At 37.7% G+C, this 24118-nt stretch overlaps 7 protein-coding genes across 11 annotated transcripts; 3 read left to right on the forward strand and 4 right to left on the reverse strand.

Annotated features, from left to right (window-relative positions):
* LOC104785723 (phospholipase A(1) LCAT3-like) lies at window positions 64-2054 on the reverse strand. Its single transcript, XM_010511025.2, has 7 exons — window positions 1741-2054; window positions 1438-1529; window positions 1006-1133; window positions 782-917; window positions 620-671; window positions 434-534; window positions 64-276 (listed from the first exon to the last, which is right to left on the reverse strand). Exons 1-7 carry the CDS (start codon window positions 1961-1963, stop codon window positions 85-87), a joined length of 924 nt encoding a protein of 307 aa, XP_010509327.1. The 5' UTR covers window positions 1964-2054; the 3' UTR covers window positions 64-84.
* LOC104786096 lies at window positions 2605-4227 on the forward strand. Its single transcript, XM_010511464.2, has 8 exons — window positions 2605-2842; window positions 2934-3052; window positions 3141-3201; window positions 3291-3339; window positions 3477-3531; window positions 3623-3710; window positions 3816-3934; window positions 4027-4227. The coding sequence occupies exons 1-8, from the start codon at window positions 2671-2673 to the stop codon at window positions 4096-4098; spliced, it is 735 nt and encodes a 244-aa protein (XP_010509766.1). The 5' UTR covers window positions 2605-2670; the 3' UTR covers window positions 4099-4227.
* LOC104785818 (dehydrogenase/reductase SDR family member 7-like) lies at window positions 4144-6665 on the reverse strand. Of its 2 annotated transcripts, none has more exons than XM_010511138.2 (12): window positions 6506-6665; window positions 6348-6403; window positions 6201-6234; window positions 6017-6115; window positions 5788-5936; window positions 5638-5676; window positions 5438-5530; window positions 5189-5287; window positions 4904-5005; window positions 4730-4813; window positions 4588-4653; window positions 4144-4416 (listed from the first exon to the last, which is right to left on the reverse strand). In XM_010511138.2, exons 1-12 carry the CDS (start codon window positions 6639-6641, stop codon window positions 4327-4329), a joined length of 1047 nt encoding a protein of 348 aa, XP_010509440.1. In that variant the 5' UTR covers window positions 6642-6665; the 3' UTR covers window positions 4144-4326. The 2 variants fall into 2 exon arrangements, with proteins under 2 accessions (XP_010509440.1, XP_010509507.1); XM_010511205.2 differs by having other exon boundaries at window positions 6493-6665.
* On the forward strand, window positions 6952-10186 carry LOC104703180 (uncharacterized protein At3g43530-like). The gene is made up of 6 exons (XM_010419145.2): window positions 6952-7099; window positions 7448-7598; window positions 7730-8455; window positions 8535-8702; window positions 8812-9331; window positions 10167-10186. Exons 2-6 carry the CDS (start codon window positions 7455-7457, stop codon window positions 10184-10186), a joined length of 1578 nt encoding a protein of 525 aa, XP_010417447.2. The 5' UTR covers window positions 6952-7099; window positions 7448-7454.
* Window positions 14947-17720, reverse strand: LOC104786283 (dehydrogenase/reductase SDR family member 7-like). 2 transcript variants are annotated; one of them, XM_010511754.2, is made up of 12 exons: window positions 17433-17720; window positions 17272-17327; window positions 17154-17187; window positions 16962-17060; window positions 16739-16887; window positions 16564-16602; window positions 16332-16424; window positions 16000-16098; window positions 15713-15814; window positions 15479-15559; window positions 15337-15402; window positions 14947-15221 (listed from the first exon to the last, which is right to left on the reverse strand). In XM_010511754.2, the coding sequence occupies exons 1-12, from the start codon at window positions 17506-17508 to the stop codon at window positions 15132-15134; spliced, it is 984 nt and encodes a 327-aa protein (XP_010510056.1). In that variant the 5' UTR covers window positions 17509-17720; the 3' UTR covers window positions 14947-15131. The 2 variants fall into 2 exon arrangements, with proteins under 2 accessions (XP_010510056.1, XP_010509982.1); XM_010511680.2 differs by having other exon boundaries at window positions 15479-15562.
* Window positions 17705-21474, forward strand: LOC104786189 (putative RNA-binding protein Luc7-like 2). 3 transcript variants are annotated; one of them, XR_002037588.1, is made up of 13 exons: window positions 17705-17939; window positions 18311-18363; window positions 18576-18744; window positions 18835-18898; window positions 19128-19207; window positions 19303-19450; window positions 19739-19800; window positions 19884-19946; window positions 20208-20266; window positions 20404-20444; window positions 20590-20671; window positions 20754-20788; window positions 20882-20979. XR_002037588.1 is itself a non-coding variant. In XM_010511577.2 (13 exons), the coding sequence occupies exons 1-13, from the start codon at window positions 17793-17795 to the stop codon at window positions 21217-21219; spliced, it is 1212 nt and encodes a 403-aa protein (XP_010509879.1). In that variant the 5' UTR covers window positions 17705-17792; the 3' UTR covers window positions 21220-21474. The 3 variants fall into 3 exon arrangements, 1 of the variants encoding a protein (XP_010509879.1); XR_002037589.1 differs by having other exon boundaries at window positions 20407-20444; XM_010511577.2 differs by lacking the exon at window positions 20404-20444 and adding an exon at window positions 21201-21474 and having other exon boundaries at window positions 20882-21112.
* Window positions 21713-22239, reverse strand: LOC104786416. Its single transcript, XM_010511864.2, has one exon. It carries the CDS (start codon window positions 22064-22066, stop codon window positions 21848-21850), a length of 219 nt encoding a protein of 72 aa, XP_010510166.1. The 5' UTR covers window positions 22067-22239; the 3' UTR covers window positions 21713-21847.

Raw genomic sequence — 24118 nt, forward strand, 5'->3', positions numbered from 1 at the left:
TTTAGATGTTTGATTATATCTCCAGTGACCAAAATAACATCTCAAGCCAATGCAAATGAGAAACAAAAGCTGAGTGCGTTGATTTCATACCTCGTTATTTTTCAGTGCACTGTTGAATAGATCAATACTCTCGATTAGGCCAAAAGATTCCAGTTCTGCAGAAGTATCATCGTCGTTTTCAGATATCTTCTTACGCCAAACTCGAATCTCTGGTTGCTTTTTCCACTTAAAATTAGGATTTCCCATCATCTCATATATAGATGGGCACTCAACCAACTAAAACCAAAAAAAAGAAAGAGAAAAAAAACAGATTCATCAGTCTAAAATAAGAGTTTCATGTACCCTGAAGAACTCAAATCTCACAAAAATCTAAATGCTTTTGTGTAACTCAAAAATATATGCCAGAACCCCAAAAATTTGGAGGGTTTATTACCAGTTGGTGCATCGTCCACCGTGACACAAAAAAAAAACTTTCTAACCCTTCCACAAATTGCACTCCAGTCAAGAGTGAATCATTAATGCACCCTGGTGCTCCTGTTAACCAAATCCAAGTCATTTCCAATGAAACTGGCTATATCTCTTATGAACAACTTTTTGGAAACGAGATAATTTGTATCACCTTGGAAAGGCGTTGCAATTGTAATCCATTTACTTACATACTTGGAAAAAGCCTGCCAACAAGAAAAACAGAGACTCACTCATTATCCTGTTTGAATAGGGGAATCTCATAAACATCAGCTACAAGCTGTCGAAAGATTATATTAGTTGGTGATTGTAATACCTCCGGATGAAGACACATGAAACATGAAACCATAAGTCCTCCCATTGAATGGGATATGATAGTGATTTTTCGGCCCCCTGAACATTTATATGCAGTTTCTAGTTTCTTTTTCAGACCTAGTATAAGTAGATCGATCCTGCAAGAATGATACAAGCAAAAACATCTTAAAAAATCTTGGGAACTACAATATCAAGTGAGACAGCAGTAAAGGTTTAGAAAATCACCTATTGCTTTGGCGGAAATCGTAACCATATCCGAATAACGTAGTCCCCTTCTTATAACCGCATCCAACCAACATTTCTATCATATCGTGGAAGTGGTAAACCTCCGTCAAGTGAAAAAGCTTCACAAACTAGAAAAGCAAAGTTCGTGATATCAGAGATATAACAGGTAAACGAGCTAACTCCAAATTTAGAAAGATGAAACAACTGAAACAATGAAGTAAGGGTAACCAAAAAAAAAATACAATTCCAGCAAAACAGACACTGAGGTTAGACATCAAGAAAGAACAACATACTACAGACAAAAATGGTCGCACATAATGACATAAAGTTTCCCTTTAACATAATCCTCACTCCTAAACCTTTAAGAACTACATAGAAGTAGCCAGTGTACCGAGTAACAAGCAATTTTAAGGAGTGAAAGACCGATCTTACCCAGGAGGGATCTAGAATGTCAATTGCATAGAGTCCATGGTCATCACCAGGGATCACGATTTCAATATTCTCATCCAATGGCTCTGTATAACCTGCCAACAACAAAAAGACACCCATTAAAGATCTGATTCATAACTCACGTTTTTTAAACTCATAAAGATAAACTGATACAGTAATATAAAGTCCATGACTTCAAACTTAATCTAAAGTTCCAAAATCATCTCTCTGATAAAAGCTCAAATAAAGACTGTTACAAAGACTCAAAATTTACAAGCAAAACTGCAAAAAGAGAGATGAGATTACCAGTTTTGGGATTATAGAGAGACCAGACGCTCTGCTTAAAGGCAAGGTTGGCCAAAAATATCCGGACCCAAACCCGGATTTGAGACTTGGAATCCTTTTTCTTTGAATGCAGAATCGAGCCTCCAATACCAGAAACTAGAAGCACAGGATCACGATCCGCCACCTCTCCGGCGTTTTCATCATGGCCGTTAGTTCCCCAGCACGGACACGGAATCCAGTCCATCAAAGCGGGTAGGGTGTTTGGGTAGACCCGAGAGAATATTATTATTCAGTTCGGATCTTTCAACAGAGGTCAGGAGAAACATGGTTAGCAGTGGTGGGGCTTATCAGAGGTATATACTCCAGTCAGATCACTGAGAATATGCCATGTGTGTGTGACTGTGACACTCTCCACGAGAACCTTCACGTCTCTCCTTCTAAAACTTCACACGACACCGTTTGAAAACGAGGTCAAGGTCAAGGTTCTACACCAACACCACGAAAAAGCTTCACGTGCTCCTCACGTGTCACACCTTTTAGTAACCTTACGCCATTGCAAACGACAGCGTTTGGAAAACGAGGTCAAATTAACAATTTCGAATTTTTTATTATAACATCTCCTAATATTACAAACTTTAGAGTATTTACGCGATTTTTAAAAAAAAAAAAAATTATTTACACGAATTTTGTGTCTCTTTTTATATGGATTTTTGTAAATATTACAAGATACGACAAAATAAAGGCTCACGTGTATCGGTGTATGTAATTTAGTTTTGTTGGATCATCGTGTAGTATTTGCAAACTTGAGGGTATTGTTGTAACGAATATTTCTGAATTGAGGTTATTTTAACGAAATTTATTTGATTAAGGGTAGTTTAACGAATTTTAATTAATTAAGGGTAGTTTAAAGAAGAGGCGTATCGATTCACTTTGGTGTTTTTGTTGACGAAAATGGAGCAACCAACATCGCCGGGAACAAAGTCGGTGAATCTCCGTGAATGTATGGAATCACTTCTACGTTTTACTCTGCGCTCCCACTTAGACGAAACCGTTCCAAGTTTCGATCTTGATCTGACCACAGATTTTTGCCTTCATCTTCTTGAGGAAGATACAGATTCAACAGGTACGTTTTGCTAATTTAGTAATCAAATTATGAAACTGGAATGGTTAAGAGCCATAACTGAAATTTCTCAGAGATGTTTTTTAACTAACAGAAAAACCAGCGGTGTATAAGCTTCTAGCAAGAGCTCTGTCTGAATGTCTAGCCTCCGAGGGTGATTTGGAGAAATACAGCAAACTGTTTCATGGCTTTGGACATCATGACTTAGTTGATGTATGTAAACTTTGATATACGCATTAAAACAGAGTGGGAAAAAGTTTAGTTAAATTTTTTGGTGAATTGAAAAGATTCATTCTTTCAGATGTTAAAGAAGGTCAACTTTGAGCTTCATGTCCAAGAGCCTTACTTCACCCAATTGAAAGGTACATTTTCTGTTTACTTGCGTTGAGTGTAGTAGACAATTTAATTTGCTTCATCTCATTTTTATTTCCGGGTGTCTCTTGTTCGCCAGATGGTCTGAAAACTGTTGAAGGAAGATGTGCAGTGGGAGACTACATGAGGTCTGCTGTTTTAATCTTTTTGTTGATGAACCATCATCACATTCAGATCTTGTTTTTGTTCTTCCGGGTTTTAACTTCGAAATTTGTCTACTCAATACTTACTAGTCAGCTTTATGTTTCCTCCTTTGTACTCTCAGAATTAGCTCAGGGGCTTTTATTTTGTTCAATAAATGCTTGCTGCTTGAAGTTCAGGTAGTCCACTAATCGTTGTATCTCTATCAATTCTTCCTTGTGAGGTCAAAGACTATATACATCTCCTTATTAAACATTTTGATGAGGGCAGGACGTTCACCATTATACTTCATTCTCAGAAATGCTGAGACTGGAGGGTCTTGCCGAAGTTCTTCCTGGAGTTGAGAGTATAGAAGAAGGTTTGAAGATATTTACCAATTGCTACTTAAAACAACATAAAACGTCTAGAAAGCATCTCTTTCGCTATGTGGGCGTTTCTAACCTGAATGATGCTATATCTGCAGGTGTTAAAGTTTACCGAAACTTTTACTCTGAAGAGAAGGAAAGATTGAACGGTGTTGTAGCCATCCGTGTTGCAAAACCAGCTATTCAGCCTTATGCAGCTTTGGCAGGAGTATTGTCTGTGAGTTTCTGGCAGCAATTCAAACCCCAAAAGCTTTCATTAGTCTTCGATGTATGCATCATATAGCTTTCTTTTTGGTTCTTCTTTTATAGGAACTGAAGTCCACTGGGATCAGAAGTCTATTGGATGACATACAGCCGCAATTACCTTATAGCTCCATTTGAATTCACTTTGAGTGCAAAAAAACTTGGATATCTTTAAACTTTGGATATCTTTAAACTTTGGATGTTGTAAAACCAACGTGGATGTTGTATGTATCTTAAATACAGAAGATTACCATCGTTTCTTACTTATTGAGCAACTCACAAGGCAACAAATTACTAGTTATTTTAACAATCAAACAGACGCTAACATAAATACCAACTACATCTACACCTTTTAAATAACCAGTTTCAGTTTGTTTTAGTCTTCTCCCCGAACAGTAAATTCCATGAGTATGTGTTGCCTTTCTTTTCGGCGACCTCCACACGCTTCCCTCCGACCTACAAGTCATTCATTTTCATCAAAAGGTTGCCTTTAAGGGATAGTAAATGCCTCTGTTCTATCTTAAAATTCTCTAAGTCAAAAATGTTTCCTGTCACACGTTAATGGGAAACAAAACGAGATCTTATACCAGTAACTTCTGAAAAAGACAAAACGGATGAACTAAGTACCTTGTCCATGAGCCAGAAGCCAAGTGAAGGCATGTACTGCACTAGATACATCACGAGTAGTACCGGCTGATAAAGAGCGAAAAGAAGCTTATATAACTGCATCTAAACCGAGTGTAACATATGCAATTTGACAAAGAAGTACCTGATGTGAAATCCAAGCTTCCTTCAAGTTATGAGATGCAGCGATTATAGTCAGTTCTGCACATCGTTCAGATGACACACGCTTCTGTGTGGCAAAAGAAAATTCATGTATTAGATGCTTGAGTGGAGATAATAAGAGAAAGGATTCGGACACAATCATAATCAGTCAACCAACCTCAGGAGACTTCTTGTCTTCCGAAGTTGATGTTCCTGTACCATTTGAGGTTTCTATTGGACCAGGACAAACGACGGTAACCTTTATTCCCTTCTGAAAGAACTGAAACCATGCACAGATATTGTAAGTTATTCTACTTCTTTAAGGTGCTATTTTCATTAATTAGTAACAACGAATGTAAAAGAAAAAATCAAATTAGCAAATAATTTTCTATTGCGACTTTCAATAGTCATTTGCTGCCAAAATAATTAGCAAGAACCACAGTTTCTTTAACTTTCAACATACCTCAGAACGCAAGCTGTGGAAGTAGCCATGCAGAGCATGTTTTGAAGCAGAATATATAGCCTGTCCAGGTGATGGTACCTTTCCTGCAGCACTGCTTATCTATAGATTGACATGAACTATTATTCATGACATAATTATAATTTAGCTAGCGTGCAATAAAGGAAACTATGATATATATCTCAATCTTTCAAAATATCCACAAACATAAGGCACTAAACAAAAACTATCCCCTGGTTAGTCACCACGTACCACAACAAAATGACCGCCTCCTTGGTTTAGCATATGAGGAGCTACCAACTTTGTAAGAGTTATGGTCCCAAAGACATTAACATCGAATGTAGTCTGCACACAAAGTCAGTGATTAACCATAAAAGCCATACTTATCGTAGTACAGGCTAAGAAATCTCTGGCAATCAAAAATAATCTTGCCTATGCAATTAATTTAATACCTTGAGAGTTTCCTCAGTTGCATCCGATGCCTTGGATTTCTGCAAGAAAAAGTTATAATGATGACACGCCCTTAAACAACAGAAATAATAGCTTGAACTAAAAAAATTCTGTAGCTAAGACTCTCTATTGAGTGGATACAAAACATTTACCGGACGCTCATAGGCAGCATTGTGAACCAAATAATCAACACCAGCCCCAGGAAAAAGCGACACAGCTTGCTCTACAACATGTTTGAGAGACTCCTCGCCGCTAGCTAGATCTAAAGGCAAAACCTTTACATCTTCTGGTGCATATTTACCTAGAAGAAAACAGAGTCAGTGTGTCAACAAGAAAAGGTCAGAGTTCAAAAGCGGAGAGCTTTCCTTTATTCATTAGTACCTTTGAGTTCACTCTTAACCCGTTCCAGTTCAGCTTTATTCCTCGCGGAGAGAATAAGTTTGGCATCTAAATTTGCAAACTGTTTAGCAAGAATTTCCCCTGTATCCACCAATCATAAACAATGAACACGAAAACAGGATTCGAAAAATTTTATCCACAGATGATCCTAAAAAACAGGAGTTACCAATTCCACGGCTAGCCCCTGTAATCCATACAACCTAAACAAAACCACAAAATCTCTTAAATTAATGCTCAGAAATTGAAATAATTCGAAAACTCAAATCATTCCAACTAAATTTCCTTTTTTTTTTTCGTATATGAATCCTAATACCTTGCCTTCAATGGCTTCGCGCTTGACATGCTTCTTCGAAATCAGGGTGAAATCTCCTACAGAAAGCAAAAAGATCAATCCTTTTCGAACAGAATCTATAACCAGAAGAAACGAAAAGAACTTAACATTGCATTATAACTCTTACGAGTTATTAATACCATCGGCGAATGCGAATTTGAAGAGCAGACCGATGAGAAGAAGGAGTCCGAGAGAGACCAAGACTAGACTCAGCATTTTTCTCTGATTGAGGCAACGGCGAACGGCGAAGAACAAACAAGAGTCCAAAATTTTCATCCAAATAGTGTGGGTCCGCAAAATCAATATGTCAACGGAAATAAATAAAAGGGATAAATAATGAAACTGTTGATATTTGGGACCTGTATGCAATTAATCTTAAATACGTAAGTCTTCTTCTTACATTACATCCAATGCACAAAATTGGGACCAAAATCTAGTATATCCTTGCAATCAAAAGTTTATTCTCATATGCGAAAATAACAAACTATTTTTTTTTTTTTTAAATCAAAAATGTGGTTAAAGACAAATAAACTTATATCATTTCTGTTATTTACAGATCCAACCACCTTATATCCACCCAAACCCACAAAATTCGGACAATCCAGTTGAAATCGGATCTCTCCTTTAACTACCCAACTTTTCGAATTCCTTCATTCACGACTCCACTCTCCCTCGTTCAATTCCCGTTAATTATTCTTCTCCCTCAAGTGCAACTAAGGATAACTCGATTCTGGGTAAGTTGAAATAGGTTGGGGGTTTTCGAATTTGGGTTATTTGTTTTTCAAAATCGGGTAATATGGGTTCCGATTTCGATAATTTGGTTTTTAATTTTGGGGGGTTTTGTTGATTTTTTTCATGTGTTGATTCCTCAGAACGTTGAAAGTCATCAGATTTTGGGGCGTTTGTTTTATGTTCAACTTGGTTTGTGGAAAAGCTTGGAACAAACGTCTGTTTCATCAGATTATGTTCAATTCTGATGAAACAAAGTCCTCAAAACGTTTGTTTCATCAGATTATGTTCAATTTGGTTTGTGGAAGTTGAAGTTGAAATCAGTTGTTGTTTTTTGTGTGCATGTGTGGAAGAATCATAATGGTTCGTACAAAGAACCCAAGCTATGTGGAAAAATCGAATCCCCCAGCAGATCTCGAAGAAGAAGCAACTCGTGGAGATGAATCAGAACGTGATTCCGATAAAACGGACTCAATTGAGAAGTCAAATGATAAGGATTCATCGGTAAGTATCTCTCCCTATATTGGTATAACCGTATAAGAATTCGTTCTAAAAAGTATAACTGTATAACTTGGTATAACTTAGAAAAGGTATAACTTAGAAAAACTTGGTATAACTAGATATGTGTCTTGCAGGAATCTGAGGATGAATCCGATGTAATGCAACCTTTGAGTATGTACTTTGATTACTCCCAGTATACGAAGCCTTTCAAGATGTCTGGAAAGTGTTATATTTCAGAGGCGGTAAACTTATTAGGCGGTCATCTTAAGGAAGAGGAGTTGGATTGGTTCTTAGGGCACCCACAGTTCAAGCATTTCTTCCATATGCCTAAGGATTCGAATCATAAGTTGATGGGTATGTGGATGTTGTTGCTTCGCACAGCGCATTTGGAGAAGAAAAATGAATGCTGGTTCATTGTTAATGGGACTCCCATCCGGTATTCTCTCAGAGAAATGGCAATCATTTCTGGGTTATATTGCCATCAGTATCCAAAATTCAAGGATGGTTTGGGCAGTTTAAATTTTGCTCGGAAGCAATTTAAAGGTGGACAAATAATACAATATGGAGATGTCAAAGCGAAGCTACTTTCGATGAAGAAACCTTCAGAGGATCGTTTGAAGATGGCCGTACTGTATTTTTTATCTAGCGTCATCATAGGGAAGAAAAAGGGTGGAAAGAATGCACCCTCTGTGGAGCCTTTCTTTCTTAGAGCTGTGGATGATCTTGATTTGTGTAGAACATTCCCTTGGGGTCGAATGGTATTTGATGAGAACATGAAAGACATCTTTCATTTGATGGGACACTTTGGTGGAGTTGTGGGTCCACAGTGGGTCTTTCCTAGTTTCATCATTCCTTTGGAGGTAATTACTAGTTTTCAAAATGTACAACTTAGTATAACTGGATCCAACTAAACATTGAATGTTCTTGTGTTGTGTGTAGCTTCTTGCGTTTGAAGCAATTCCTGTGCTAAAGAACACCTTCCGAGAAGACGTTTCTGATTCACATGCACACCGTAACTGTCCTCGGATGTGCAAGATGAAGTTTAAAGCAAGTAAGAAGAAAGGTTTTTCTTTGAAAGAAATATATGACCAACTTGGTACAACTAAGGTTAGTTATTCATATTCATTATTTATGTAAATTACTTATCAGATTCATTATTTATGTAACATTGGTTGATAGGAGATTGATAGTATGTTATGTTTGTTTATTTTGACAGGAGATTGATAGTATGTTAACTCCAACTCCTCGGGAGACACACCTTTTAGCCATGATCATAGATGAGGATGGTGGCTGTGATGATGCGGATGATCCAGTTGCTGATGGTTGGAGCAAACGTTTAATTGAAAAGCACAAGTCAATTTGGTTTGAAGAGCTTCACAACCTAGATGTGGCCGCCCGATCATTTGAGGCAAATCCGGTGATTGAGAATGTGGATCCGGATGATGTGGATCCGAATGATGTGGCTAAGGATGATGCGAATTCGGAGAATGATATGGTAGGAGGTAGCTTGATTCAGCTAAGAGCTAGCTTGATTCAGCTAGAAGATCTGGTGAAGAAGGGGTTTAAGGAAATCAACGAAAAATTTGATGACATGGATGCTAGGATCAAATCGGTGGAAACATATGTGAACTGGGAAAGAAATGGAGAAGGAGTTTTTCCAAGCGAGGAATTTGGTGCAAATGAGTGTGACGGAGTTGGTGCAAATGAGGCTATAGAGGATGCCGAGAAGGAGAAGGGCGAGAGGGAGAAGGCCGAGAAGGAGAAGGCCGAGAAGGAGAAGGCCGAGAAGGAGAAGGCCGAGAAGGAGAAGGCCGAGAAGGAGAAGGCCGAGAAGGAGAAGGCCGAGAAGGAGAAGGCCGAGAAGGAGAAGGCCGAGAAGGAGAAGGCCGAGAAGGAGAAGGCCGAGAAGGAGAAGGCCGAGAAGGAGAAGGCCGAGAAGGAGAAGGCCGAGAAGGAGAAGGCCGAGAAGGAGAAGGCCGAGAAGGAGAAGGCCGAGAAGGAGAAGGCCGAGAAGGAGAAGGCCGAGAAGGAGAAGGCCGAGAAGGAGAAGGCCGAGAAGGAGAAGGCCGAGAAGGAGAAGGCCGAGAAGGAGAAGGCCGAGAAGGAGAAGGCCGAGAAGGAGAAGGCCGAGAAGGAGAAGGCCGAGAGGGAGAAAGCCGAAAAGGAGAAGGCTGAAAAGGAGAAGGCGGAGAAGGAGAAGGCTGAGAGGGAGAAAGCCGAGAGGGAGAAGGCCGAGAAGGAGAAGGCCGAGAGGGAGAAGGCCGAGAGGGAGAAGGCCGAGAGGGAGAAGGATCCAATGGAGAAGGATCCAATGGAGAAGGATCCAATGGAGAAGGATCCAGTGGAGAAGGATCTAGTGAGATACGAGAGAAAAAAGAGAACAAGAGAAGGATCCAGTGGAGAACAACTTGGTACAAAGGTGAAGATTATAAGTAAGAAGGGGACGGGACCTTCTGTTGTCGTAAGGAGTCCTATTATAACAAGGCAGAAGCCCTCCAAAAAGTAATGAGCATGTAATCTTGTATGAGTCAGTATGTGAACTCTTTGGTTGTTTTTATGTTTTTTGTTAAGTACTCGGAATGTTTAACTAGGTACAACTCTGTTTTTTTAAGTACAACTCTATGTTTTTAAGTACAACTTGGTTGGAATGTTAAAGTCAGTATGTGAACTCTTTGTGTGTTTAAGTAGACAAAATAACGGCAGTATGTGAACTCTTTGTGTGTTTAAGCAGACAAAATAACACACAAGAACAAGACAAATTACCGGCAATCGTCAAATGGAACCAGACAAACGATCCTTAGTTATACCATTACAAAGAACAAGTTTTACTTAGTTGTACTATTACTACGTAGTTGTACCATCTTCCAAGAACAAGTTCTACTTAGTTGTACCATCTTCCGAGACATACCACAAGAAGACATCCAAAAAAAACGAGAAAATAGATCTGCTTAATTTTCTTCATATCTCTACTCCTATCCATCTTCAGCTGTCTAACATCTTCTTCGAGGACACCCACTTGAAAATCTAATTGTTGTACTTCATCCACCAATGCCTCATCCACCCATTTAAATACATGTGTGTCGTTGACAAGCTACATAAAAGACAGAAATTAGTAAATAAATGTACATGATTATCAACGAATATTAGAATATATTTACCTTTCTTTGTGCTGTATACGCACAACGGTTGTAGCGACGACAAGGGTTTGAGATCGAGTGAGAGATTATCTCAACTACTGCCGAACCACAATGACATTTTTTTTGGATGCCTGGAAACCTTACTCGATTAGAGGAATTGCCACATGAGGTCCTCGATGCTCCAGAATCGTAGCTCATTTCAAGATTTGAGAGGAACCCAGAAATCGCAAGATAGGGAGAGAAATGATTTTTTTTGTAGGAACCCAGAAATCGCAAGAGAGGGAGAGAAATGATTTTTTTTTGACCCAGAAATCGCAAACCCGCCCTAGCATACTTGGCTTCAATTTTAATTTTTCAAAAATTGAAATTTTGTTTGGGACACATAAAAAACACGTGTAGCCGCCAATTTACACACGTGTAGCCGCCAATTTACACATGTGTAGCCGCCAAAATGCACTAGTTGTTCCAAGTTTTCAGATTGTACCGATCTTGACAAGTTGTACAATTCCGAATTTTTTATTGTTTTTAGTTATACCATGTCAAAACCCAATAATTTTAGTTGCACACATGGTTTACGGTTAATTGAGATACATTTACACATGTTCATGCGATCATATGTTTGAAAAGATAATTTCCTAAACTTTTGTAATTATATGTGGTTTACAACGACAAATGAACCCTTAAAGTATATGGTGTTTCATGGTAAACCTTGAATATGATGAAAATTGTTATGACAATTCTTTCTTTCAATTAGTTATATAATATTTTTGTTGTTAACAAATATCATATTTATTTTTATTTGAAAATTTATAAATAATAACTATGTTATTTTGATTTTTTTTAATTATTTTTAATTATAAAATTTTAATTACAATTTTTAATTATAAATAATATATATAATTATTTTTTTCAACTAACCTAAGGAAGATAATCACAATTTAACTGAAATAAGTTTTCCCATAAAGATAAGCAAACATGTCTATCAAGATAATCCACAAAAACAAACACACACAAATGACAATAGTTGTACCGAGGAAAAAACAAGTTTTACTAAGTTCTCCAAATAAGAAACTAAGTCCGAGAACCCTCACTATCAAACCAGCTCCTACTCGAATTTTTCTTCTTCTTCCTGCGTCCATGTTCTCCGGCTGATGGAATCCTTTTTGTTGGTTTTCTTCCTCTTTTTGTGACATAAAACTTAGGAAGAACAATCTTAGCACGTACATCGTCAGGGACCATCCACATAGACATGATAGGAACTGGATATATCGTCCTCGAATACCCCAATGTCCACTGCTCCATCCAATAGTACTTACTGCACAAGTCATGCAGTTGGATCTCATTACCAGCGTTCCTTGCTGCTTCCATCACAACAGCAATTGCATGCACACACAGATATCTGTCAATATCAAATTGTTTACAGTAGTACGTTTTCCTTCTCAGATCAACCACATAACTACTACCATCAACTCCAGTCACGATGTATTCAAGAAAATAGCTGTTTAGTTCAGTCACTGGTAAGAGCTTTGCTTCAGAACACCTTGTGTGCATCAGTGTCTCAACAAAAGGAACTAGTTTCTGCTCTTTTGGAGTCTCTAAGGATATCTTCCTGTATTTGTTAAACCATTCAGCCACTTTACTAACAATCGCATCAATCATTGGTAATAACGGGTATGCCCTTGCAAATCGAAAGACACCATTGATAGATTCAACCGTATTAGTGGTGTCTATGTTGTATCTAGCTCCTGGAAAATAACATCGAGCCCATTTGTTCTGTCCTACATGATTATCAAGATAAGTACTTGCAGCTGGATACCTTCTGATAAAATCAGCATAGAGTTTCTCAAACTCAGGCTCTGTGTAAGCCTTAGCACATTCCATGAACTTCGTCGCAACTAAATCCCTGTTCACGTTTTTGCAGCTCAATTTAACATTCTGGGACAAATGATAAATACAATACCCATGATGAGATAACGGGTACACCGTATTTATTGACTTGATTAGGCTTTGATTTCTATCAGAACAGAAGACCAGTTCAGGACAATCTGGTACAACTGATTTCAATTTGCTGAAAAACCAGGTCCAACTTGTATCTTTCTCACCATCAACTACACCAAATGCAATCGGATAATGGTGATGATCCGGATCTTGAGCTGTAGCCACGATTAGTACTCCACCATAGACATTTTTAATACTTGTTGCATCAACAATGATCACCTTTCTCATAGCTTTGAAGCCTTCAATGCACGCTCCCAAGGCGAAGAACAAGTACTTAAACCTCTGTGCTTCATCCAATTCAACAAATGAAATTGTACCTGGGTTCATTGTCTGCAGCATGTGCATATAACAATGCACCAACTTAAAACTATCCTCTGGAGTACCGCGAAGATCATATGCAGCTAGTTTTTTTCCTCTATTTGCGGTCGAGTAAGACACTTTAACACCAACTCTTGATTGAACCAAAGGGATGAGATTTTTGGGAGTTGGAGTGTCTATCAAACATGGGTAATCTTCACGCAAAACTGATGCAACTAAATGTGGTGTGCCTCTCCTTTTTCTCCTCATTGTACTTGTATCTGACCTCAAGCACGTATGCGTCTTGTTGTAAGTTCTGACCGAGAAACTGTTTGAATTCCCATTCCTCACAGCTCGTAAAGACCACTTACAACCCCTTTTAAATTCACAGCATTTAACCACAAACAACATAGTATCCGACTTCACAATAACAAACTCAAAACAGTTCTTGTGTGCAGCTTTTTCAACTAAATCTTTAACTGCTTGCTTGCTTTCAAATTCTTGACGTAAAGTCAAATCCAAACCATCTTCCCATTCACGATTTACAACTGGTGTGACCTCAGAACCTTCAATCATATCACAGTTATCTGCTATTGCTCGTTCTTCAGACTGTTCTTGATAAAGAACCATGTTCCCATCACTATTCTCCATCATCTCAAAACGTTCAGACGGCTCACCTTCATACATCGTGTTCTCATATGTCGCTCTACTACTTGAAATCAACTCCTCATTAAGTGAACAACCTACAGTCCCTCGACTTTGCTCATCCCCCTGATTTATTTCAACATCATTCACGACTTCCACATGCAAAACTTGGAATTGATCTGGATTCATTTCCAAATAACACATCAGATCATCATCATCATGTATGTGTATCGGTCTCTTAGGATGCACTGATTCGGGAACGTAACTCAATTTCAGCTCAGTCATAGTTTCATCAACCTTCGCCTTTCTGCATATTTTCTGCACCAATGCAGAATAACTGACCTCTTCAATAGATGTCTCCATTCTAAGAGATTGATGAACTTTTTCTCTTGAAATCCATCTTAGTTCATTTTCCCTTGTTGCATAATATCCCCCGTAATCAAAAACGATGATTATCCGACGATTATTATTCATTGTGCCTGAAATAAAATAAAAAACTCACATTGGAACCTCTGTCGTGTAAATAGTATTACCAAGTTGTACCAAAATTGTATCAGTTGTACCCGTTTAAGTTGTACCAAACTATTACCAGTTGTACCCGTATCAGTTATACCTAGTCTACCAGTTGTACTACATCGACTCCACAAAATCACTATTTATTTCGGAATATTTTTACGATTCAGTTCGAATGAAGTGTTACAATCCACTTAGTATGCGACCCATTTCGACACTAATACAAATGAGAATAAATTGAATGAGCATTCAAGGTATATATCCTAATTGCTTTAGGATGAACCTCAAGAACCCTAATTGCATTGGTAAATAAATGTAAGAATATCACCTGAATCTTCTGCTTTGCTTTGCTGTTTGCTTCAATCCCAATCTTTTGCTTTCGTTTGGAATCAAATTGATTTCTATGGACTCGATTTGTATCGATTGGAAGGGGGAGAGGAGCAAAAATGGGGGAGCGGGGACGAGGTCGGGAGAGAGAGGGGAGAGAGAAGGAACCCGATTGGTGGAGAAAAATTGATGGGATCCACATGTTTTTAGGGGTATATGTTGGTCCATATGTTGGTCAACCTTTGTCAAAGGGTACTTAGAAAACATAAGGGTATTGATGAATAAACTTTTGATTGCAAGGGTATTGTAGAGTTTGGTCCACAAAATTGTGTCTTCAATGCATGTCTCGGATGACTATACAGCCGCAATTACCTCGTAGCTCCATTTGAATTCACTTTTGAGGGCAAAAGAAAACTACTAATGGCGGTACCAACTACCAAGGTCAAGGTGTTTGATATCTTTAAACTTTGGATGTTGTCTGTATTTTAAATACAGAAGATCACCACCATTGTTTCTTACTAATTGAGCAACTCAATTGCTAGTTTTTTTACAATCAAACAGACGCTAACATAAACACCAACTACATATACACCTTCTAAATAAGTAATAATAACCAATTTCAGTTTGTTTTAGTCTTCTCCCCGAACAGTAATTTCCATGAATATGTGTTGCCTTTCTTTTCGGCGAACTCCACACGCTTCCCTCCGACCTACAACAAGTCATCCATTTTCATCAAAAATGTTTCTTGAAGGAAGCTTGGATTTCACAAAAACGAGATCTGATACCAGTAACTTCTGAAAAGGATAAAGGGATGAACTAAGTACCTTGTCCATGAGCCAGAAGCCAAGGGAAGGCATGTACTGCACTATATACATCACGAGCAATACCGGCTGATAAAGAGCAAAAAGAAGCTTATATATCTGCATCTAAACCGAGTGTAACATATGCAATTTGACAAAGAATTACCTGATGTGAAATCCAAGCTTCCTTCAAGTTATGAGATGCAGCGATTATAGTCAGTTCTGCACATCGTTCAGATGACACATGCTTCTGTGGAGCAAAAGAAAATTCATGTTTTAGATGCTTGAATGGAAATAATAAGAGAAAGGATTCTATGTGCCTACAAGACTATAGTGGTTAACGGAAATAAATCCAGATGACAACTTAACCACAAATCACAATCATGATCAGTTAACCAACCTCAGGAGACTTCTTGTCTTCCGAAGTTGATGCTCCTGTACCATTCGAGGTTTCTATTGGACCAGGACAAACGACGGTAACCTTGATTCCCTTCTGACAGAACTGAAACCATGCACAGATACTGTAAGTTGTTAGTAACAAGGAGTGTAAAAGAAAAAATCAAATTAACAAATAATTTTATAAACAATCTGGGACAGCTGTGAGTTTTCTATTGCGACTTTCAACAGTCATTTGCTGCAAAATAATTACAGTAGTAAGAACCACAGTTTCTTTAACTTTCAACATACCTCAGAACGCAAACTGTGGAAGTAGCCGTGCAGAGCATGTTTTGAAGCAGAATATATAGCCTGTCCAGATGATGGTACCTTTCCTGCAGCACTGCTTATCTATAGATTGACATGAACTATTAATCATGACATTTAACCTAAAGGAAATAGACAATTAACACATACAAGAATAGCTAATCATAACTTGACTTCTCAAGATGTGTATATGGTAAAATAATTATAATTTAGCTAGCGTGCGATAAAGGAAACTATGATATATATCTCAATCTTTCAACATATACACAAACATAAGGCACTAAACAAAAACTATCTTCTGGTTAGTCACCACGTACCACAACAAAATGACCGCCTCCTTGGTTTAGCAAAAGAGGAGCTACCAACTTTGTAAGAGTTATCGTCCCAAAGACATTAACATCGAATGTAGTCTGCACACAAAAGTCATTGATTAACCATATGTCAACAAGAAAAAACACTAAAAAAACCATACTTATCATAGTACAGGCTAAGAAATCTCTGACAATCAAAATTATCTTGCCTATGGATTTTACACAATTAATGTAGTACCTTGAGAATTTCCTCAGTTGCATCCGTTGCCTTGGATTTCTGCAAGAAAAAGTTACGATGATGACACTGACATGCCCTTAAACAACAGAAATAATAGCTTGAACACAACAACTCTCTAGCCTAAGACTCTCTATTGAGTAGATAGATACAAAACATTAGCAAGGAAATTACTCACCGGACGCTCATAGGCAGCATTGTGAACCAAATAATCAACACCAACCCCAGGAAAAAGCGACACAGCTTGCTCTACAACAAGTTTGAGCGACTCTTCGCCGCTAGCTAAATCTAAAGGCAAAACCTTTACATCTTCTGGTGCATATTTACCTAGAATAATACACAGAGTCAGTTCCCATCAAGTGTTAACAAGTGGAGATCTTTCCTTTATTATTCATTAGTACCTTTGAGCTCACTCTTAACCCGTTCCAGTTCAGCTTTATTCCTCGCGGAGAGGATAAGCTTGGCATCTAAACTTGCAAACTGTTTAGCAAGAACTTCACCTGTATCCACCAATCATAAACATGAACACTAAGTAGCCACAATAAAAGGATTCGAGAAAATTTATTCACAGATAATCCTAAAAACAGGAGTACCAATTCCACGGCTAGTCCCTGTGATCCATACAACCTGAACAAAACCACAAAATCTCTTATGTTAGTGCTCAGAAACTGAAGTAATTCGAAAACTCAAATCACTCCCACCTAAATTTACCTCGCCTTCAATGGCTTCGCGCTTGACATGCTTCTTCGAAATCAGGGTGAAATCTCCTACAGAAAGCAAAGATCAATCCTTTATTACAGAATCTATAACCAGAAGAAACGAAAAAGAGTTAAACATTGCATTAGAACTCATAGAGTCAGAGTTATTAATACCATCAGCGAATGCGAATTTGAAGAGCAGACCAATGAGAAGAAGGAGTCCGAGAGAGACGAACAATAGAGTCAGCATTTTCCTCAGATTGAGGCAACGGCGAAGATCAAACAAGAGGTCCAAAAATTTTATCCAAATAGTGAGCAAAATATGTTAACGGAAATAAATAAAAGGGGATAAATTATAAAACTACTGATATTTAGGGACCTGTATGAAATTAATCTTAAATACGTAAATCTTACATTACAACACCCGATGCGCACAATTGGATATTATTATTATCGTCTTCGATCAAAAAAAAAAACCCAAATCTCTCTCTCTGTTGGGGGGTGGGGAGTAAAGTAGAGAAACGAAGAGCGGAGATGGATGCGATAAGGAAGCAGCTTGATGTGCTCATGGGAGCAAACCGAAACGGCGACGTTCAGGAGGTGAACCGCAAATACTATGACCGCGATGTGTGCCGTCTTTACTTGTCTGGTCTATGCCCTCACGATCTCTTTCAATTGACGGTGCGTTCGTATCTCTCTATTCATACATCTTCGATGAATCCCCCATATGTTATTTTATTGCTGCTTTTACTAGAAGAACTCTTTGAGAAAGGGAAAAAAAAAAAAAAACCCTAATTTCACTTTTGAGCTGATCTGATTCTTTTGTGTTTCTGCGTTAGCTCGAGTTGATTACTGGTATATTTGATATAGTATTTTAGTAATCTTCAGCACTCCATTATTGGTTAGTTAACACCAACAGTGTCCAGTTTTGTATCTTCTTGGTGGCTTTACTATTCAATTGCCAATTACATAAGTCATTATTTTTCCCTTGTATAAATTTTGGATGTTTGAAGAATTACTGATCCTCCTTTTCACGTTTCTGTTGTTTTCAGAAAATGGATATGGGACCTTGCCCAAAGGTACACTCTTTGCAGCTTAGGAAAGAGTATCCTTTTTAAAGTATGTTTAGTATATTTATCTTCTACTGTTATACCACGAAGGCCACTATTGTATATGAGATTAGCTCTCACCTTGAATATCGTGTTCCAGGCAGATTGGTTACCAATAAAAAGTTGGTGTCACTGGTATGTTTAATTTAATTCTACAGTATCTTCTTGTTCTCTTTTCACTTCCGTGTTACTTTAACTCGCCCCTAAGATATCGAGAAGCAAGGGCAAAAGGTGTTGATAACTACGACAGGGAATTGGAAGATGCCATAGACAGGCTTATCGTTGAGTGTGATAGGAAGATTGCTAGGGCCCTTAAACGTCTTCAAGAAGAGGACGCCAAAGCTGCCATTGCCATTTCAGTCTCTGAAGTCACTCAGGTGATCATTTATTTTTGAAATTTTGGTTGATGTGTCTTCTAAGTTTGTTTGCTCAGGTTTGTTAAACCACTTACATCGTTTTAACTGCAGTCACCTGAAATTCTCGAGTTATCAGAGAAAATCAAAGAGAAGATGAAAGAAGCAGATCTGCACGGTAAAAATTAAAGGAATATTGCTCAGCTAATTTGCTTTGCTGTTTCGGCTTTTGAATATCTTTTTGTTTTACAAAGGATTGTTGTACTGTCAATTAAGAGTGTCTACTGGTTCGTTTGCTTATGTACAAATCCATGATCTCTAGATTGTATATTAATGTTTTTGCGAATGTCTGGTTATCTAACTTTCAGATGCCGGTAGTCTTTAAAAGTTATAATGTCTCTTTGCAGATCTTGAAGGCAAGATGGATCTTAAGATTAGAGCTCTTGAGTTAGTCGAAGAGATGAGGACCAAGAGAGCTGACCAACAGGTGACCTTGCTTTCACTATTTGTTTAAGAAGCATTTTTGCTTTTTAACTTTTACCTGTGGCAACTGGAAAATCCTGTGTCTTGTTTTTCTTGTAGGCAGTACTGCTGTTGGAAGCCTTCAACAAAGATAGAGCATCCTTGCCACAGCCTGTTCCAGCTCAACCACCATCTTCCGTATTACCTCCACCTGATCCTCGCACTCAAGAAATGATAAATGAGAAACTGAAGAAGGCAGAAGATCTTGGTAAGGAAAATAACCCTAATTTGTCTACGGTCATCTTAATTTAGAGCTCATTAAGTAGCCATTTGTAGTGGAATATTGAAACTGCTAAAATATCCATGGTCTAGTGTTCCCTGCCGGTTGGGAGTTTCCACTGGCTGATCTAAGATTTCTTGACCTATAAATTACTTAAATTGTATATACCTTAAGATAAGGAAATATCTTCCCTTTGTATGTTACTATACCTATGTTAAGGAATCGCTGGACTTGCCAAATTTTGAAAATAGAGTGTTTGGTTAATTGATTTGTTAGGTGAACAAGGAATGGTTGATGAAGCACAGAAAGCACTAGAAGAGGCTGAAGCTCTTAAGAAGGTGTATTCTCTTTCTTAAGCTCGTTATCTGTTCCCCCTACTTTTATTAGTGACTCATGGCTGTTGGGCCTATATCTGTTTCAGCTTACAGTTAGACGAGAACCTGCAGCAGATTCAACAAAGTACACTGCTGTTGATGTGCGCATTGTAAGTTAACTTCATTCTTCCCAATGAGGCCCTCAAGATTCCTTATATATTTATCAGTTTTTCGATTGAAAGAACCGTTGAATTGACTATGATAACAATCATATTCGAACGTAAATCATATTTTAACCTTTAGGTAAAGAGTAATAGTTAATATGGGTAGACCCGTTTGATTTCTTTCATAAAAGTATTATTTGGGACAGAAGTATAACATCTTCGTATCCGCCTGCTTAATGTGTTTAAACATTGGTTTCATCTTCTCAGACAGACCAAAAGTTGCGACTATGTGACATATGTGGAGCATTCTTGAGCGTCTATGACAGGTTAATTTCCTTGCTCAAACTTTCTGCGTTATTGTTTCCCTTTTGGATTGAAAGAGAAAAAAGCTAGAAATAGATTCTTGAGTTGCAAGTCGTTCAACTTTTTTGACTCCGGCTATTGTACCTTCTCCTTTCACCAGCAGGCTTTTTGGGCAGGATTACTTTTGCAGCTATAATAAATGTGCGTTCTTTTCTTGATTTTATTGTGCTTGAAGGATCTTACTAGAGATGAACTAATGGAGTTTTAACGTTAAGCTGTTCTAAAATGCTATCATGAAATGATTTAGCATTTGGTTATGCTAATTGAGTTTTTTGTGATGCTACAGTGATCGTCGTTTAGCTGATCATTTTGGAGGGAAGCTTCATTTAGGATACATGCTAGTCCGGGAAAAATTAGCAGAGCTTCTGGTAAAACTAATAACATAGTCTACTCTTTCGTGATGATGGATGAAAGCTGTATGTTCTTATATTTCTCCGCGTTTTCTTTCAGGATGAGAAGACCAATTCCCGCAAGGAAAGCGAAAGGTTAGGTTTTAGTTCTAGCTTCTACTTTCATTGTTTTTTACGGTTCTGAACTATTGAAAGTGACTTAATGATGAAACTGAAAACCATTCTTAGTTTAAAGGAACGGAACAGTAAGGAGAGGGAATCAAGTAAAGACCGAGAGAAAGAGCGAGGAACTAGTCGTGAGCGTCGAAGAGATTATGATCGCAGGAGTAGAGAGCGAGATAGGCACCATGACCGTGATCGTGAACAAGACAGAGACTATGATCGGTCATCAAGAAGCAGACGTAGGTCACGCTCACGGTCCAGGTCCAGAGACAGACCAAGGGACTATGATCGCCACAGGTATAAAACCAGAGTCATGGTTTGTTTTTTATCCCTAAGAACTCAAAATCTTTCTTAAAAATGATTGTTTTCAAAATTCTGTGTGCAGGCGACACAACCGCCACTAGATCGGTCGTGCTGTTTAACAGGGTGTACAAGTTACACAAAATGGTTTTAGGATCATCACCGAAACTTTTTTTGCCTGCATGTATGTTTTTAAAGTTTGGTAGATCAGCTTTCAGAAAAATTTCTTATCTTTTTCTGTTACCACCTACTAAAAGACTTCAAAAACGCTGAATGTTTTTATATGGCTAGTTAGCTCTCTCACACCTGAGAGGCGTGTATTACTACAACACCATTATGGAACGTTTTTTTTCTTTTCTTTTTCTTTCACCAAATCAAACAAAACTATCTACCACGCAAATGCTTGATTCCGAAACTATCTATATGCTTAGACAAACAAAGCCTAGATTGCAAAATTATATGATTTTTGGAGTTACTTTCTTACCTCAGTTGAAATTTGTAAACTTATACTAGTCTCAATTAGTTCAGTTAAAAAGTTTTCTTCTCGTCTGATTATAAATAAACAAGGACTCTTGAATAACGACTTTTAAAAATTGAAAGCGGGGATTTTATTTATTTTTCACGTACATAACTTGGAAAAAAAGAAAGATAAGATACAAAATGATTTAGAAACATATAATATATAAGTAAATTACTCAGAAGTCATGAAGTGAGATCATGAAGTCATCATAATCATATGGGAATGGAACGAGAGACTTTGGGGTAAACATGGGTGGCCGGATGACCCATAATGCGGCGACCCTTTGCGTGTTTAAAGATATAAACCAAAGCTCCGACAGGCCATTCCACTATTCCAGCTGCTACAAACGCCACGAGCCCTAACGTCGGTCCTACCACTTTGCATCTACAAGGGTTTCCACCAGTTCCGCACTGCACGCATATCGGAATCATCGTTGGTTAAAAAGTTGATCAAAGCGATGAAATGTTTGTGGATGTTAAAGGGATATGATGTATGGAATATGAGTAGAAGTAGAAGTGGAAGATTATGGAGAGTTGGATTGTGATGTTTATATAGAGACTCAAGCGAATCATTTCACTCTCTTTATTAATTGTTCTTCTTGTTTTATCATAATAATATATTTGCTCTTAAATACGTAGGGTCGGTCCTTAGTTATTCTTATTTTTCACTTCAACACGTGTTGTGTTCGAGAGCTGTACATGTGCTTTTGAGGTCGATACGTGTTTTCTTCTCTCTTTAATCTTTATTAGCTCTGTCATCGTTTCCCAAGAGATCATTGGTAACCAAGCTGTTGATGACACGTGTAATATTTTCGAGGTTCTTCACCCAATGCACATTACATAGCACTAGCAGTAGCACATAGGTGGGTAATCTAGGGTCAAGTAGCAAAACCAAAAAGAGATGGGCCTAAAGTAGGCCGGAGTCAAAAGCAACCGGACCAATCCATATATCAGCTTAATAAGTCTACCCAAAATAGTTGAACTTATCAAAATGGAAGACTTGTTCAAAACCGAAGAACCTTTTGCACTGTAATGTGTATGATCTGGTCTCCACCATATGCATAGAGTGATGTATAGATATGACGCTGAGTATACTGTACATGCACATCAGCACATGCATGTTGTTTATATATATATATATATATATCAGCTTTGTATTGTTATTTCCCAAGTCTTGATATTAATTAGAAGACATTTCCCCATCAATCATCATTATGATCATGATGAAAGCCAAACCTCTGATTCTAGTCTTCTTCTCTATGTTTGTCGTGTTACATTGTCTCACTAATGAAGCCAGTTCTGATTCGCCCCTGCAACATACCGCAATTACAACTCAGCCACCGGTACCGGTTCAAGACTCTTGCGTTAATTCGTGTGCTCAGCCACCTCCGTTGCCACCACGAAAGACTTACTGCAGTAGGTCTTCTTCATCTCGACCTCCGCCGAAATACATGTACGTGACCGGTGTGCCTGGGGAACTCTACCGAACCGAGCCAGATGACCAATGGGGCTATTATTCTAGTGCAAAGCAGAATTCGGTTAAGTATCTCTTGGTTATTGTAATTGTGGGGTTTGGAGTACTAATTATAAATTTTTGAAAACAAAAAAGCTATTAGGTGTGTAAGCAATCTTTATGTGTACTGTGCGGATTATTAATTTATATATATTATTCTCTAATTTGTTGAGTAAATTGTAAAATCGTTCTGTTAACCGAAGCACAGATTATATCATTTTTCTAAACGTGATATATAATGTAAAGTTTTATAAAACATGAAATTATCAACGACTCAATAATTGTCCACTCACTCAGACTCAGTGATCTTTAAATTGATCAACATAACACCAAATAACACTGATAATTGTCCAAGTAATTGAGACTGTTAAGCTTAATTAGCACTTACGTAAAAGTAAAACAATCACGACCCATTACATAAACACACAACGAAAAAGAAAAAAAAAATACGTTACATTACATAAACCCATTAGTTGAAACAATCATGCAAACTTTTTTTTTTGGTCAAACTTTTCTTATAAATTATAATTTTAAAAGACTATTTTTGTGATACGGCCGGTTTTCTATATTTTAAAGACTTACGTCTTGGATGTTTTAAAAAAAAAAAACCAATTCCAAAAAGAGAGTTTGGTAGGTGACTTTCGGATAATTGACATTAGACATGCAAGTACTCCACTATCAATTTAACAAATCATATTATGATTTTCTTAACAACTTAGAAGCGCATTATTATAGTAATCCGCCATATGATGACGGTAAATTGATAAATAAAGTTCAGCTTTCCAAAAGAAAAATGGTTGTTATTTTTTTTATTCGGCAATAATCAAATTCTATGCTACAAAACAAAACTGCCTCTCTTTTTTGTTTGCCTAGTCAGACTCTACATTGGTCAAAATAAATTTAAAACTATATAAAATAATTTAATCTCTATTTTATGGCATAGACTTTATTATAATGTAATAACAACATAT

This window comes from Camelina sativa, chromosome 1 (genome assembly GCF_000633955.1).
Source record: "Camelina sativa cultivar DH55 chromosome 1, Cs, whole genome shotgun sequence".
In the NCBI taxonomy this organism is placed as follows: Eukaryota; Viridiplantae; Streptophyta; class Magnoliopsida; order Brassicales; family Brassicaceae; genus Camelina; species Camelina sativa.